This window comes from Tamandua tetradactyla, chromosome 7 (genome assembly GCF_023851605.1).
Source record: "Tamandua tetradactyla isolate mTamTet1 chromosome 7, mTamTet1.pri, whole genome shotgun sequence".
NCBI lineage: Eukaryota > Metazoa > Chordata > Mammalia > Pilosa > Myrmecophagidae > Tamandua > Tamandua tetradactyla.
The window spans coordinates 27,911,779-27,925,974 of record NC_135333.1 but is presented as its reverse complement, the minus strand read 5'-3'; the positions used below and the strand labels follow the sequence as shown (position 1 = coordinate 27,925,974).

Genomic DNA, 14,196 nt, shown 5'->3' with positions numbered 1-14,196 from the left:
TTGCCAATGGGAGTGAGCTGCAGGCATGCGATCCCCAATGGGCAGCATCATCCTCACTCTCTTTCCCTTTCCTTCTGGCCAAACCTGAAGGTAGCCGTGGCTGGGCTTCCACCATGCAGATGGTGACCAGGTTCTCAAGATAGAGCAGCCTGAGGATGGAAGAAACCTGGGAGACTGGAGGACCAGGTGTGAGAACCACCCTCTGGCCTCACACACTCATCTCAGCCACTTCCATGAAAAAGAAGCCAAGTCCTCTAGTTACAGTGACTTAGCCTTTTTTTTAGGTTTGGGCAGTAGAGCCCAGTCTACCCTTACAGCTGCATGAGTTCTCTGCGTCACCTTCAGATGTGGCACTTGAACTCCCGGCCTCTGAAAACATGCTTTGGAATCAGATGTGGATTCTAGTCCAGCTTGGCCACTTATGAGCTGTGCAACTTTGGCAAACAACTTTACCTCTCTGAGCCTCATTTCCCTTGTGTATGAAAAGACATTCATGTGAAAAGGCATCCACATAGCTTTGCTGTGAGGACCCAGTGAGAAGATGCCGGTCAAAGGCTTAGCCAGTGCTTGGGGCACTGAGGTCTTCAGCAAAGGCCAGCTCTCTTTCTCGTCCCCCAGTTTCCAGCAGCTTTTGCCGCTGAGCCCCTGGCAGCCCTCTCTTCATCCCTCACCAAGCCATGACACAGACCGAAGTTTTCCTTTTGAGTGAGTGACAGGTTCAGGGAGGCGGAACAGAACAAGTCCTCGGAGTTCACAGTGCAGAATTCCCTGTAATCAGATCCCCAATGTTTCCTTCCTAGCATCGGGGGAATAAAGCTGGCTCTCCTGGGCTTGTCTCTGAATGGTCTCACTGGGAGGGGAATTTTCCAGTAATTTTATTCTGCCTCCTACCTCAGGGCCGAGAAGAGACTTTTGTCGGTGAAGCCTTTACCCCACCGCAGAGCCCTGCTTGTTAACCCCACTCCAGGGTGAGCCTGTGGGATGTAGGCAGTGGGAGTGGGGCTGGGGCTGGAGCGAGTGTGTTCAGTTTAGTAATGATCGGAATGCTGTGGATTATGTAACAGGAATGCTAATTCCTTCTTGTAGAGAATGTCGAGTCTGCAAGGGGCTGTTCCTGTGTTATTTGTTCCAGCTGCCCTCCTTTTCCTCACCTTCCATTTACAGGTGGAGAAACCAAGGCCCTGGGAGAGGACGTCCCATAGAGGGAGCAGACGTGGGCCCAGGCTCCTAGGTATCGTGGAAGGTGGCTCAGGGCCCCCAGCTGTCTCCTGTTTAACCCTTCTCATGGGGCAGTGCTGGCCCGTGATGCAGAAGGGGAGTGTTCACCTTCGTGCTTCACATTCTAAGAACCAGGACTGAGAAAGCATCACCATGACATGCCTCCCACACAGGCATCCTGTGGCTGGTGTGGGCGCAGGATTGGAGGGGAGCTAGGCTCCCTGCTCAGCAGAGGTTGGGAGCTCTCCCGGTGCCCTCCCACGCCCCAGCCTTGAGCCCAGCCTGGTTCACCTTGTTTCCAGGAACTGGGTGCAGAGGATGCTTCTCTGAGATCGTGAGCTCCCAGCAAGCATCCTGTCCCATTCTTCTCTGAAGCCCCCTCTCCAGGCCTAGCACCTAATTATGTTCAGTTGCATTTGCAGAATGACCAAAAACACAGTTCCATCCCTATCTCCCAGATGCAAAATCCCTTCCTTACGCACGTGGAGAAAGCATGGTCTTTGGTTTCCTGCCACGTAGTCAGCTGAGCCATCCTGGACAGGTAACTGGGCTGAGTCGGACTCCTGAATCTGACGGCCAGGGGTACCTCCTCACCGAGTGGTGGGAAGCCGGCTGGCCACGATGTGCGAATCACAGCTTGCGCCGGGCAGGTTCCCCTTCCCCTGCTCTGCTCGGGGAGGACCTCTCAGGCCAAAGCTGCCCATTTGATGCTGCCTGGGGAGAACCCTCCTTCCTCTACCCCCACTGCCCTCCCCGCACACTCCCTGCCCCACCCCTCACCAGACGGTCTCATTTCCAGGAGGTCACAGTCCAGTTGTCCAATGTTTATTGAGCACGGTCCAAAAAAGTCATACGTCATCAACCACACACTGGGGTGGCCGTGTCCTGACCTCACGGGTTGAGAGTCTGTGTGAAGCTGCCCACCATAGACATTAGGGGCCGGACAGTTATTTTGCAGGGGGCGGGGAGTGTCCTGTGCACTGTAGGACGCTGCGTAGCATCCCTGGGTTCTATCCACCAGGTGCCAGTAGCATCCACCCCTACAGTCCTGACGATCAAAAATGTCTCCAGACACTGTCAAATGTTCCCTTGGGCAAAATCATTGCTCTATAGGAACCTCACACAGAACTCAGACACGTGATGTCCCCACCCCAGGGCTCACGGGTCACATGTGATCTCACCGGGCTGCGCCTCCAGAGGAACAAACAGCTCAGTATACAACCTGGAGGACCCCGAAGGCAGGGTTGGGAGGGGCCCAGCCTCCTAGCTTGGGGTGCGAGTCCCTTTCTCTCCCACACCCCCATTTAAAAGTGAAGACTGACTCCACGCTGACAAGGCAGGGCACCAGGTGGCATATTTTGGGGAGGGAAAGACCACCTTAGGTGGGGAAGGGAGAGGCGGACCTGCTCTTGGAAATACAGAGAATACATGTGGTCGAGGACACGGCTTAGAAACAAACCCACTTTAATTGCTAGTGTACAGAGAGATACCGGGGCAGCGGGGTGTGACAGGGTGAGGCCAGACCACACACCTGTCTTGGTCGAGGTACCTGGTCTGGTTAGAGGGCTCAGGCTGGGTAGAGGGTGGGGGGAAAAGAAGCGGGGTCTGAGCTGCTGCTGAAGCGATGGATATGGAGACAGGGACACAGCAGAGGTCAGAATGGGGATGGGGTATTCAGAGATGGTGTGAGGCGTGTGTGTATTGTGTGTTCATGTGTGTGGATGTGTATATACAGGGGTTCAGGGTACACAGCATCCACAGGAGCCCTGACGGGCCAATTCAGGGACAAGGTCAGGCATATGAGGCCCCAGGAGATGGGGCACGTGGTGGTGTATACCGAATGCCCAGACCAACCCTGCTTCTGCCCTCAGGGGCTTGCTGTATGGCCTGTGCCAAGTTACTTACCCTCTCTGGGCTTCGGAGAGACTCACTAGACAACCGCTAAAAGACTGGTGGTCCTAAATGTCATTTTTAAGGAGATTAAAGTAAAAATGTATTGAAGTGCCCATTATGCAGGGGTCTTTGGATCTACAGTTAAAATCCCACCATGCCTGGCTGTGAAGAGGGCCCCAGCACAGACCAATCCTGGCATAAGGAAAAGAACCCCCCTGAGCCCTTCTGCCTGACCTCTTCAAGGCTCAGCTCTGCTCCCAGCTGCTCCTTTGCTCCTGCTAACGGCTATGTGTGCAGAAGGCTGTGGGGCAGTAGGAGAGAGTGGAGGCCAGGTGTGAGTGAAGGGGAATGGGTCAGGCCTTGAGGACATAAAGTGTACCCATTCACCCTCTTTGTAATGGGCCCAGCACCCAGCAGGTGTTAGCTCAGTGCTTGAGAAGCAAGCACTGTAAAGGATGGCACCAAGCTAGGGAGGGTGTTGGGGAGAGGGACTGAGCACATTGGTTTCCTCTCTCAGTTTCCTCCTCTGTGAAATGGGCACATGAAGGAGAAGTAGCCCTGCCCTGCCTACTACCCTAGGCTTGTGCAAGTGTTCTGTAAACTGGAAAGCTTGTACAGAGGTCAGTGTTTAGACAGGCTCTCAGGGAGCAGGGAGGAAGGTGCCCCCAGGGAAGGCAGTGGCTCTGAATTAGGCGGAGGCCTGGCCAAGGAAGGGTCCTTAGGTTTTTACAGTACAATGATATCCATTTCTACCACTACACATGATACGAGAGCAACTACGTCAACAAAAAAGCACAATCATCAGACGAGAGGAGACTGGGGGAAGAGGCTGAGGACGTGGACATGGTCTAGGAGATGACCACCCTCCATTTCAAACACGCAGACGCCATGGCTCAATGTTAGGGTCAGCTGGGGGACAACTTGGGGGAGGGGGCAGAAAGCTGAGCCAGAGGGCTGGGGTTTCACTATTGGGGTAGGGAGGGGGCCTCTCCCCTAAACCAAGCAGGGTCTTACACCAGGAGGACACAGGTCTCTCCCACTGGTTCTGGGGGGTCGTTTCCATCGTGCGCCCTGCTCCAGAAGACTCAGTCAGATGCAGGCACCCTGGCCCCTCTGGCATCAGTGCTTCTTCCACCCCACTCTCCAAGCTGAGTCTCCGCATAAGAGCAGAGATCTCCCAACCTCATCTGCTCTGCAGAGACACACTCTACTGAGGAGTTGGAACCGTGGGCAAGCCAAGGGAAAAAGAATAAACAGAGGGAAGGAGCAGGAAGGCAGGAGAATGTACAGAGGGCAGCGGCTGAGGTCCTTCAGTTGGTGAACAAGATGGCTTCAGGGGGTGGGGGGTGCGGGCAGCAGGTGTCTGGGGCCACCTCCCTTAAGGCAGGGCCCAGGACCCGCCCCGGCGCCCCTCTGCTCACTGGATGCTGCATTTGTCCCTCTCACGGGCCTGGCCCTCCCGAAGGACCTTGGCCTTGATGTACTTGAGGTCACTGTTAACGCTGGGGCGGCGGGCGAAGGGCGAGACCATGCCGTAGGCGTCCGTCTCCTTGACGCGGCGCATGCAGAAGGGCCTGGGGTGGAAGGCGTCGCCGTACTGCACGGAGATCTTGCGGTGCAGGGCCGGGCTCATCTCGTGCGGCAGCTTGGCCATGCTGAAGAGGACGTAGAACATCTCGTCCACGTTGGTGTTCTTCTTAGCCGACACTTCGAAGTAGGCGCAGTTCTCGTCGCCCGACACCAGCAGCTCGGCCTCGGTGGCGGGCACCTGGCGGCAGAGCTCGCCGTGGTCGTTCTTGTTGCCGCAGATGACCATGGGCAGCTGTGCCGCCTCCTTGGTCTTGTTCTTTAGGCAGGACTTGACCTCCAGGATCTGCTGCTGGAGGCGCTTGACCTCGTCAAAGGACTCCCGGTTATCCAGGCTGAACACCAGGATGAAGACGTCGCCTGCGGGGAGGGAGGGCGGGGTCAGCGTGCACGAGGCCGGGCTTCCCCCCTTCCCTCGCCGGCCGCTCCCCCCACCCGACCGAATAGCGGGGACCACGCCTTCTGCTTATGGGGCTGCCGTGTCCTTCACACGGAACAGCTCACCTGCCCTCGCAGCCCCTCTGGGGTTGGCTACTAGATTCTCCCCATTTTCCCAACAGGAAACTGAGGCTCAGAAGAGGGAAATCACTTGTCATGAAGTCATACAGCTAATTAGTGGGCCAAGCCTGGTTCAAATGGTTAATTTGCTTTAAATTTCTCCACGGAGCTGGAGATGGGGCTTCTGGGCACGAGTGGAAGGCGTTAGAATATAATAAATGTAATTTCTGCGAGGGTGGGGGTCTCGCCTGTCTTGTCAGTGCCCCACCCCAGGAGCTGGAACAGCACCCGACGCAATGTCCGTGCCACTGTGTGGTCGGAGGGTGCTGGGTTTGAATCCTGCCTCCTCCACTTATGAGCCATGCGACCTCAAGTGGGTCAGGCAGCTTCTCTAAGCCTCAGTTTTCCCATCTGTCCTCTGCAGAAGAAATTTTATTTTATTAGTTTGAGGGTCCCACAAGATAACAAATGGGGAGCACTGGGTACTGGCAGGCGGAAAGTGCTCCACAATCCTCGATAGTGTCAAAAGTCTTCAGTGTCAGGAAGGACAGTGAGAATAACTACCTGTTGTGCACCAAGCAGTGGGGCTCCATGTCCACTGTTTCATGGACTCCCCACAAAACCTCCAAAAGGAAGGCAATCTTAATATAACCTGAATATTACAGGTGAACAAACCGAGGCTCAGAAAGAGCAAGCAACTTGCCCACGGTCACACAGCTTCAAGGTGGCTGGGCTGAGATTCGGACCTGACTCTGCCCTTGCCTAGCATGGCATCAGCACACAGTAAGTGCTCTGTTTCTTGAATAAATCATGGAATGAACAGGAGAAGGTCTGCCTCCAAGGTCTACCATTTCTACTGGAATGCACTGTATCCCTTAAGAAAGGTTTCTGAATTTGAACTAGGGGTTAATGTGGAAGGGGCAGGGGTGCCTAGAGACAGGAGAGATGGTGCGTGATGCCTGCATCCAACCCTAAGCTTGACTGCAAGGCTATAGTCTCATTCTCAGCACACCTTCCTGACTTCTGCTCAACCCCATAGTATGGATATCATGATTCCCATTTTTCAGAAGAGGCTCAGGGGAGTCAGTGACTGGCCCCAGTTCTCGAGAGGAGAATCAAGCAATTCCAACTTATTGCACAATTGTTGCCTCCTTCCTCTATACCCTCAGGACACACAGTTTGTCTCCTCATAACAGCACAGCCACATTCGGTCCCAGACTCTGGTTAAATGTGTGCTCGGAGCAGCGAGCTCTGGTGCAGGGGAGAGCTTCCAGACGCTCCTCATCCTTGTGTCCCAGGGCCTGGCGCGTAGTGGGTGTTCACTAATGCTGGTGAATGGATGGGAAGGAATGCATTACATTGGGGCTGTTTTGAAAGGCACTTGCAAGGCAGCGTCAGCCAGGCAACTGCTTCTGCTTGGGCTGCCAAGTCCTGTCCCGTTAGGCTAATCCTGGGCCTCTGAGGACTCGACAGCCTCAACATATTCAAATGCAAGACTGTGATGCCAAGCATCAGAGACTGGCCCGGCCAGCAGCTGGAAAGAGAGTTGGCAGCAGGATTAATGGCTTTTAGAATTCCCTGTGCACCAGCAAAGGTTTGGAAAATGAGGCACGGGTGCAAGAAGCAGAGGAATGTGCTCAGAATGACATATGCATGAAAAAAAAAACAGGCAAAAATACTCTCTATTATGGGGATACAGATATAATGTCAGTGTATTTGTGGAATGTCCAGAAGAGTCCATACCAAACCAGTGGGGCAGCCACCTCTGGGGAAGAGGCAGGAGTTTAGGATTGGGGACACTGGTCAAAGGGGCTTTCGCCTTATCCACAATGTTTAAAGGAGTGTGTTCATGTATTATTTGGTTAATTAAAAATAATTTAAAATAAGTGCACGATCCCTGTCCACATCTCCTCTCTCCCTCCCTCTGACATTAGCCGTTTATATCAGTGGGCACCCAGGTCCCTCTGCAACACAGGAAGGACTGACATCCATGTACTACCCGCCACACCTGCACTGCTGGGATTAAAGGAAGGTTATGTCCACTCTGCAGCTGGGGAGGCTGGGATTCAGAGAGGATTCACAACCGGCCTCTGTTCACACAGCCAAGGTACCAAATGTGGAGTCAGGATTTGAACCCAGGGCTTCTTAATCTGTGCGCTCCCCTCCAAAAAAAAATAGGGGCCAGGAGGATATGAGCGCAATCCGGCTTAGCTGGTCAGCAAGTACAGCCTGGAAGAGGAAGCCTGGGAAAGGACTCAGGCAGGCACACAAAAATGCTGACTCGATTTAAAACAATGTTTATGGAGCACTTACTACCCCCTCACCCAGCACTTTGCATCTAACAGCTCATTGAATTCTCACAGTGACCTTTAAGAGAGGTGCAAATATGATGCTAATTTTACAGATGAGAAAACTGTGGCAAACAGAGGTTAAGTCACTTGCCCAGAGTGGTAGAACCAGGATGCAACAGAACCAGGATTCGCACCCAGATGGATCAGTTTCTGGGCCATCCTACAAGGCCTGAATGATGCAATCGTGTCCCAATCCTGCGTTTCCACGTGTCCCTAATTGTTGACAACCCCTTCCCCTGGCCCTCCACTCCCAGCAGGGCCGAGATATTGAGGGAGAGCTAGAGCGGAAAGCATACTAGCCGTTACCATCTCGAGAGAGTTACTCAACCTCTCTGGGCTTCAGTTTCTCCCCTTGTAAAACGGGTACAAATGCCTATCTCTAGGGTAGCTGTAAGGATTAAATAAACACAAGCCAAGCACTAAGAATGGGGCCAGGCGTGAGCTCTTCCTCAACATCAGGCATCGCCCTCACCATGCCCGTTTCGGCAGGGTCCCGACTTCCTTTCTCTCATTGCTGCCCGGGCTGCTGCCTTTACCTCTCTGAGACCTGAGTCCAGAGACTAAGGGCTGATCGTGGGCTCCTCGACACTGTCCTATTCCCTGGAAAAGAATGCGCCCCTTTACATCTGAATAGTCCCCGATCTGGAAGGCAGCAGTGGCAGTCAGGAGACATCGGTCCAGAGTGGAACCGGATGTAATCAGGGACCCGGCTCCATCATTTGATGGGGCGTGCGGGAACACCTCTCTGAGCTGCCATTTCCGCACTGTGCAAGGGGTGGGGGGCTTGTCATGAGTTTTGAGAGTGCACTGCCAACTCTAAAGTGGGGGAGCAAACAGAGCCACGGGCTCAGAGCCCCGTGCGGCCGCCGGGCCATCCCACCCCACGGAGCCCGGGCCTCACCGGTGAGGATGGAGAGCCTGCGCATGGCGGGGAAGGGGTGGTTGCCCGAGGTGTCCAGGATGTCGAGCTGGTACATGTCGCCGCGGATGTTGTAGACCTTGCGGTGGAAGTCCTCGATGGTGGGTGTGTACTGGTCCTCGAAGCGGCCGTTGAGGAAGCGAGAGACGATGGAGCTCTTGCCCACGCGCGAGGCGCCCAGCACCACCATGCGGTACGAGTTCTTGGCGGGCACGCTGAGCGCGCAGTTCCCGCTGGACAAGGTCTTCATCATGGCTCGGGGCTGCGCAGAGAGGCAGGGGCGCGTGCGTCAGGAGGACCCCCCCACCCCTGCCCTTCCCACAGCCCGCGGCCTCCTCTGCAGCCCCTCCCGAGGTCTTGGTTTCCCATGAGCACAATGGGAATGTGGGACTAGATTCCCTCTGAGGGACTGTGCAGTCTTGTTTCTTTACTCCTTCATTCATTCATTCACTCACTCATTCACCCCTCCGTTTATTCACCCATCTGACTGCTGGATTTGAATCCTTGCTTAACCACTAATTAGATATTGGTCTTGGGCACGTAGCTTAGGCATTTCTCATCTATAAAATGAACCCATCTCATGGAGTGGTTGGAAAGGGCTCATCACAGGGTGAGATCTCCAAAAATGTTAACTCTCCTTACAATCCATCCTTTCCTTGGTTCATCCTCCGGCCTCCTAGGAGCCTGTGAATCCAGGATATGACACAGGGAAAGTACCAGAGAGAATGTCTTAAATGAAGGGGTGCTGTGTACTTCTGCCCACCCGGGAAGAAAGGAAAAGCTCTGTCAGGCCTCAGTTTCCAAACCCAGTGCCCGGGTCCTTCCTGGAGCTCCCTTGGGGGTTCACCTTAGAACCATATGCATTTGGAGGGCTCCCTGCCCCCCACTGCTCACCCACAAACCTCTCCATGTCCTGCCTGGATGATTTTCATACTCCAGACCTGGGGAGCAGGAGGGCTGTAAATAGAGGAAGGACCTTCCTACCACAAGGCTTAACCGGCAAGAGACACACACCTGTGCCTTCCCACCACTTCCAGAGCTTTACAAAAAGGTTGGAGCTCACGTGTCTGAGATGGCCAGGCACATGGGCAGGGGAATGACCCAAGGGTGACTCCAGGTTCCTTACAACTCCAAGGGTCTATGGTTCTGGGGAAATCCAGAACTTTCCATGGGAGACTCCTGGCCTCATGGAGGAGGCTGAAATGGATCCAAGCTCCAAACTCCAAATGGAGATGAGTAAAATCCCACGGACTTCCATCAGGCCCACCCCAAAGGTCATTCACCCTACTTTCCTATTTCAGGGCCCACCAGAAACCCCTTGATCACCAGCCACTCTAGTTACTTTGAGTTCTGCTGAGTTCTACCACCTGTCCTTTGCTTTCTCAGAACAGCCTCTTTCCCTCCCTTATGTTGCAGGGCCTGGCTCAAATGCTACCTCCTCTGTGAAGGCTTCCCTGATACCCCCACCCTGGCAGGATTCTCTCTCCCTCTTTAGAGCAGTACTTCCCAACCTTGGAACTGCAAATGGGTACAGGCCTGCTCAGTTACCCATCCCGTCAACCCTCAGCAGTCAGGCAGGATGGTGTGCAGGCTGAGCACTGCACAAAGACACCTTCTGGGTGGGCAAGTGCAGGCTGCATCAGCCCAGAGTCATCGGTGTACTTCATGTGCTCAGAAAAGGCACCTTTTTTTTTCAATTTGCACAAAGGGACTATAGGTGCTTGCTACAATCTCGACTTCCTCCATGCAGATGGATGTTCCAAGCCAGGAGCCTTGAGTTGCCTCACCCATTTACTCCATGGTGCTCTCCAACATTCTGCCAGGGTGCTAAAAGAGTTTGAGATGGTCACTCGGGATGGAGAGACCTCCGGTGTGTGAGTCTGCTGGTAAACATTCTGTTCTGGGTCCCGAGGCGAGCCCCGCCCAGCTGAGAGCCCCTAGGCAGTTGTGCACTGATACAACTGGGTCTCGATAATACCATTTAAAAAGTCCCAATTGATAGCCCTTGTCAATTTCCTTTGTATAAACACTTCCCTGGTGGCCGATTTCAAGCCACTCACAGGAACTCAATGAATGCCGAGTTGGAAAGAGGTGTGCCCATGGGTGAGCTCGCCGCATCACAGCCGTAGGCCTGGAGCCTGGTGACAATGAGCATTAACCAAGCCCTTGCCATGTGCCATGAGCTGTGCTAAGTAGGCCCCGTATATAATAATGACATCTATTCTGCACTTCCTATATGCCAGTCACTGTCCAAAGGGATGAACACACATTAACTTGCTTCGTCTTTTCAGTAAATCCAGGGGGCATATGGTATTATCTCCCATTTACAGATGATGAAAGTGAGGCACAGAGAATTAAGTAAGTACCTTGCCCTGGTCAAGCAGAAGAGAGAAGGAAGAGAATCAGAGAGGAGAGGCAGGGTGTCAGAGAAGGGCAAAGAAAGAGAAAAAAAAACCCATGGCCTTCTTCTCTAAGAGAAGACTTGAATTCTCACGTGGCCTCAGCCACGTGGAGCTGTGAAACACCTGAATGTCAGGTGATAGGGCCCCTGTGGGCTCCGCCCGCCACCCGTGCACCTGTCTTCCCTCTGCCTCTCCCAGAGGAGGCCCTGGGGGGTGCGGTGGGCACAGCTCTGCTCCTCAGCTGCCTGCTCACATTCCCCATCCTCTGCCAGTGAGGAGAGACGGGGGCATGGTTTGCAAGGCCCTTTGAGAGTTTAGAATCCAACCCTAGAGGCCCAGGGAGGAGAGGCATTCAACAGGGACCATCTAGTAACACGGTGCCCAAAGGCAAGAACTGTACCCGTCAGCAGACCCCCCCACAGGGAGGCAGAAGGTCCCTGGAGCACAGACAGGGTTGTCCTGGGGGAAGGGTGACCACAGCTGGGCAGGCAGCCATGTACTGGGCAATCTGCACGTCTTATGGCAATGACCCCTCACAAAAGGCCCAGGAGGAGGGGACTGTCACCGACCTATTTACTGATGGGGTCACTAAAGTTCAGGGAGGTTGAGTCACTTGCCCCAATTCACACAGCAAATGACTGGCCAGGCTAGAATTAGAAATGGGCTGTTTGGCTCCAAAGCCTATGCTCCTAACTCTATAAAAACCTATAACTCCCCTGGCCAAAACTGGCAACTTTTTCAAAACAGAGTCTGACTCAGTGAAGCTTCAGCTGGCGGCAGGCAGGAGAATGATCCCTGAGGCATATTACATTCTCATTCCCTCTCTCTCTCTCTATAGGCAGCTGGGGGGCAGGCGCCCAGCCCAGGGCTCTCACCCAAATGCTGCCCAAGCAGCTCCCAGCCAAGATATCTGTGGATTTACCCTTCTTCCCCCTTGAACCCCTCTCCATGGGGCCTGGCTGGATGTTGGAGGGACCGGATGGGACAAAAAATGCAGGATGAGGTGCTGAGGGTCTGCCTGTTTCCTCCTTCCAATGTGTGACAGATCTTGCTTTGGCTGCACTGCCCACCCCTCCCCTCTCACTCCAACACACACGCACCTCAAGCCTCCCCTATCAGTGCATAGCCAGCATCTTCGCGCTTCCATTGCTTACTCCAAGGGGAGTCCTGAGGCCTTTGCAAAGCCCCCAGGCAGCTCAGGGCAGTAAAAAGCAGGCAGGCATTGGACCAACCAGCAACCTTGGGCAAATAACTCGGGCTACTGGGGCTCAGGTTACTCATCTGTTAAATGGGTACACTACAAACCAACACATGGTGTATCAGCCCTGAGGGTTCCTCGAGAATTCAAGAGGCTGGCACAGTTCCTGGCACACAAGAAGGTTAACAGATGCTGAGCTCCTTTCTTTGGGGCACTTTCTCTTGGAGGCGAGGGGCTGCCTGGAGGAGCCAGGTGGGACACGACTAGAGTGCAGACAGAGGTCTTGGGGGAGCCCCTGGAGGGGGCACTTGGCCAACTGGTCTGTCTGATGCCAGGTTCCTGAGCTGGCTGTCCCTTCCCAGCCTAGCTGCCTACCTCCCTGTGAGGTCCTGGAGAACAAGCTTTGTCATCCTCCCAGGGGTGAGGGGATGGAGGCAGATAGAGGCCCCCAGAACTGCCTCAGGGCCTTCGGATCAGGTGAGCAAAGGAAATTCTTCCTGGGAAGGGAATCGCCCAGGAAACTCACTCCTTGCACCAACCCAGAGAAAACCTCAGGGAGTTCGGGACAAGAAATGGACTCCTTATCTTCCATTCTCAGAAGGGGCACTGGCCAGAGTTGGGGTGGGCTGGGCTGGGGTGGGCCCTACCAGCTGGTCCCATCTCAGCTTTCTGCATCTAGGAGTGTGTACTGCAACTGGCCCAGGAAGAGGGCTGGAGTGTTTGGGGAAGGTAAGTGCCTCTTCCTTCTTGAGCCTCAGTTTCCCCACATTTATTTTAATAGGAAAATACTCTGTATCTCTTGAAAGGAAAGCTCCTAGCACCAAAACTAACACACAGAAAGTGCTCAATAAATTTCTCAAAGTGAAAGGCCTAGGACCAGCCTGACACATAGTAGGCACTCAACTAATTTAATTTTCCCTAAATTAGTAAAGTTGCCAGTAAAATCCTGGCAGACATTAGGTGCCCAATCAGCTTAACTTTCCCTAGACATGTAAAACATTTCTGAGCCTCTTATCAATGAGCCTCCAACCTTTCTCCCAGGTCGCCCCACTTCACCCAGCTCCCCAGTTCTGCCGGAGTGTCTCTCCTACCTGGGAGTGGCGGGCCGGGCCTCTGGCACGGCTCGGAGGGCTGCCTGGAAGCGCCTGGAGGTGCGTGGAGCCGCCCAGGGTCTGCGGTGGCTCCGGGGTCACTGCGCCGGGTTCCTCCACTGCGCGGCTCGGGGCGCCAGGATGGGCGCAGCAGGGCGAGAGGGCGGAGGGAACCGGTGCCCCATGGGTGGGCTCCGAGCGCTCGGCGGGGCCCGGGTGCCGGGCGAGGTCCGGCTCGCCGCCGCCGGCCCTGCCCTGCCCCGACTCCGGGGTCTCCTGCTGAGCCAGGTGCCCGGAGGCGCCGGGACGTCCTATCCCGGGTCCCCTGCCTTTGGGCTCTGGAGCTGGGAGGCAGACGGCGGGAGCGACTCGGGGGCTTATGGGAGGGTTCCCTAGGGACTCCGGAGGGTCCTTCTGGAGGTGATTGAGAGTGCGTGCGTGTGTCCTGGGTAGGTGATCCCGCTCTGGCCGCCTAAGCTACCTTCTCCATCTAGCCCAAAGAGGATCGCTCTGATGTGTTTGTATCGCGCGTGGAAGTGGGGGTGTGGGTGTGGAGGGGCTTGCCCAGCTTGGCCGCAGTCTCCTCCTCTGCCCGCAGCTCTGCAGCTCTTTCCCTGCGGGAGGAATGGCTCCTTACTCCGTGAGAGTCGGCGCCAGCAGTAGGAGGAGTAGGGAGCTCAGCTCCGCGCGCGTGTAGGAGGGGGCCTTGAATGCCGCTCCCAGGTTTCGCAGCTCCAAGTTAGCCTTAAAACCGGCTCCTCCTCCCACTTCACCTCCTCCGGCCCCTAGAGGGGGCGAACTTTTGGTGGGTGCCCTGGCTCCTCCCTCCTTCCCGCTTTGGGAGGCGAACCCCCCTCTTTCTCCCTTTGGGCGAGGTCGCTCTTCCCCCGGAGAGTGGCGGGATCCCAGGCTCCCTGGTGGTGGTTCCAGCGGCCGAGGCCCAGCTCAGTCTTGGGTGCGCTAGCCTGCTCCTGCGAGCGCCCCTCCGCGCCCCCGCGGGTGCCACCTGCCCCAGGCCCGCCTGTAACCAGTCCCGCTG

At 55.1% G+C, this 14,196-nt stretch overlaps 1 protein-coding gene across 1 annotated transcript; it reads right to left on the bottom strand.

The window, feature by feature from the left end:
* Positions 1–2,665: 2,665 nt before the first annotated feature.
* On the bottom strand, positions 2,666–13,265 carry RASD2 (RASD family member 2). Its single transcript, XM_077167836.1, has 3 exons — positions 13,158–13,265; positions 8,449–8,728; positions 2,666–5,058 (listed from the first exon to the last, which is right to left on the bottom strand). The coding sequence occupies exons 2-3, from the start codon at positions 8,717–8,719 to the stop codon at positions 4,529–4,531; spliced, it is 801 nt and encodes a 266-aa protein (XP_077023951.1). The 5' UTR covers positions 8,720–8,728; positions 13,158–13,265; the 3' UTR covers positions 2,666–4,528.
* Between the last annotated feature and the right edge of the window lie 931 nt (positions 13,266–14,196).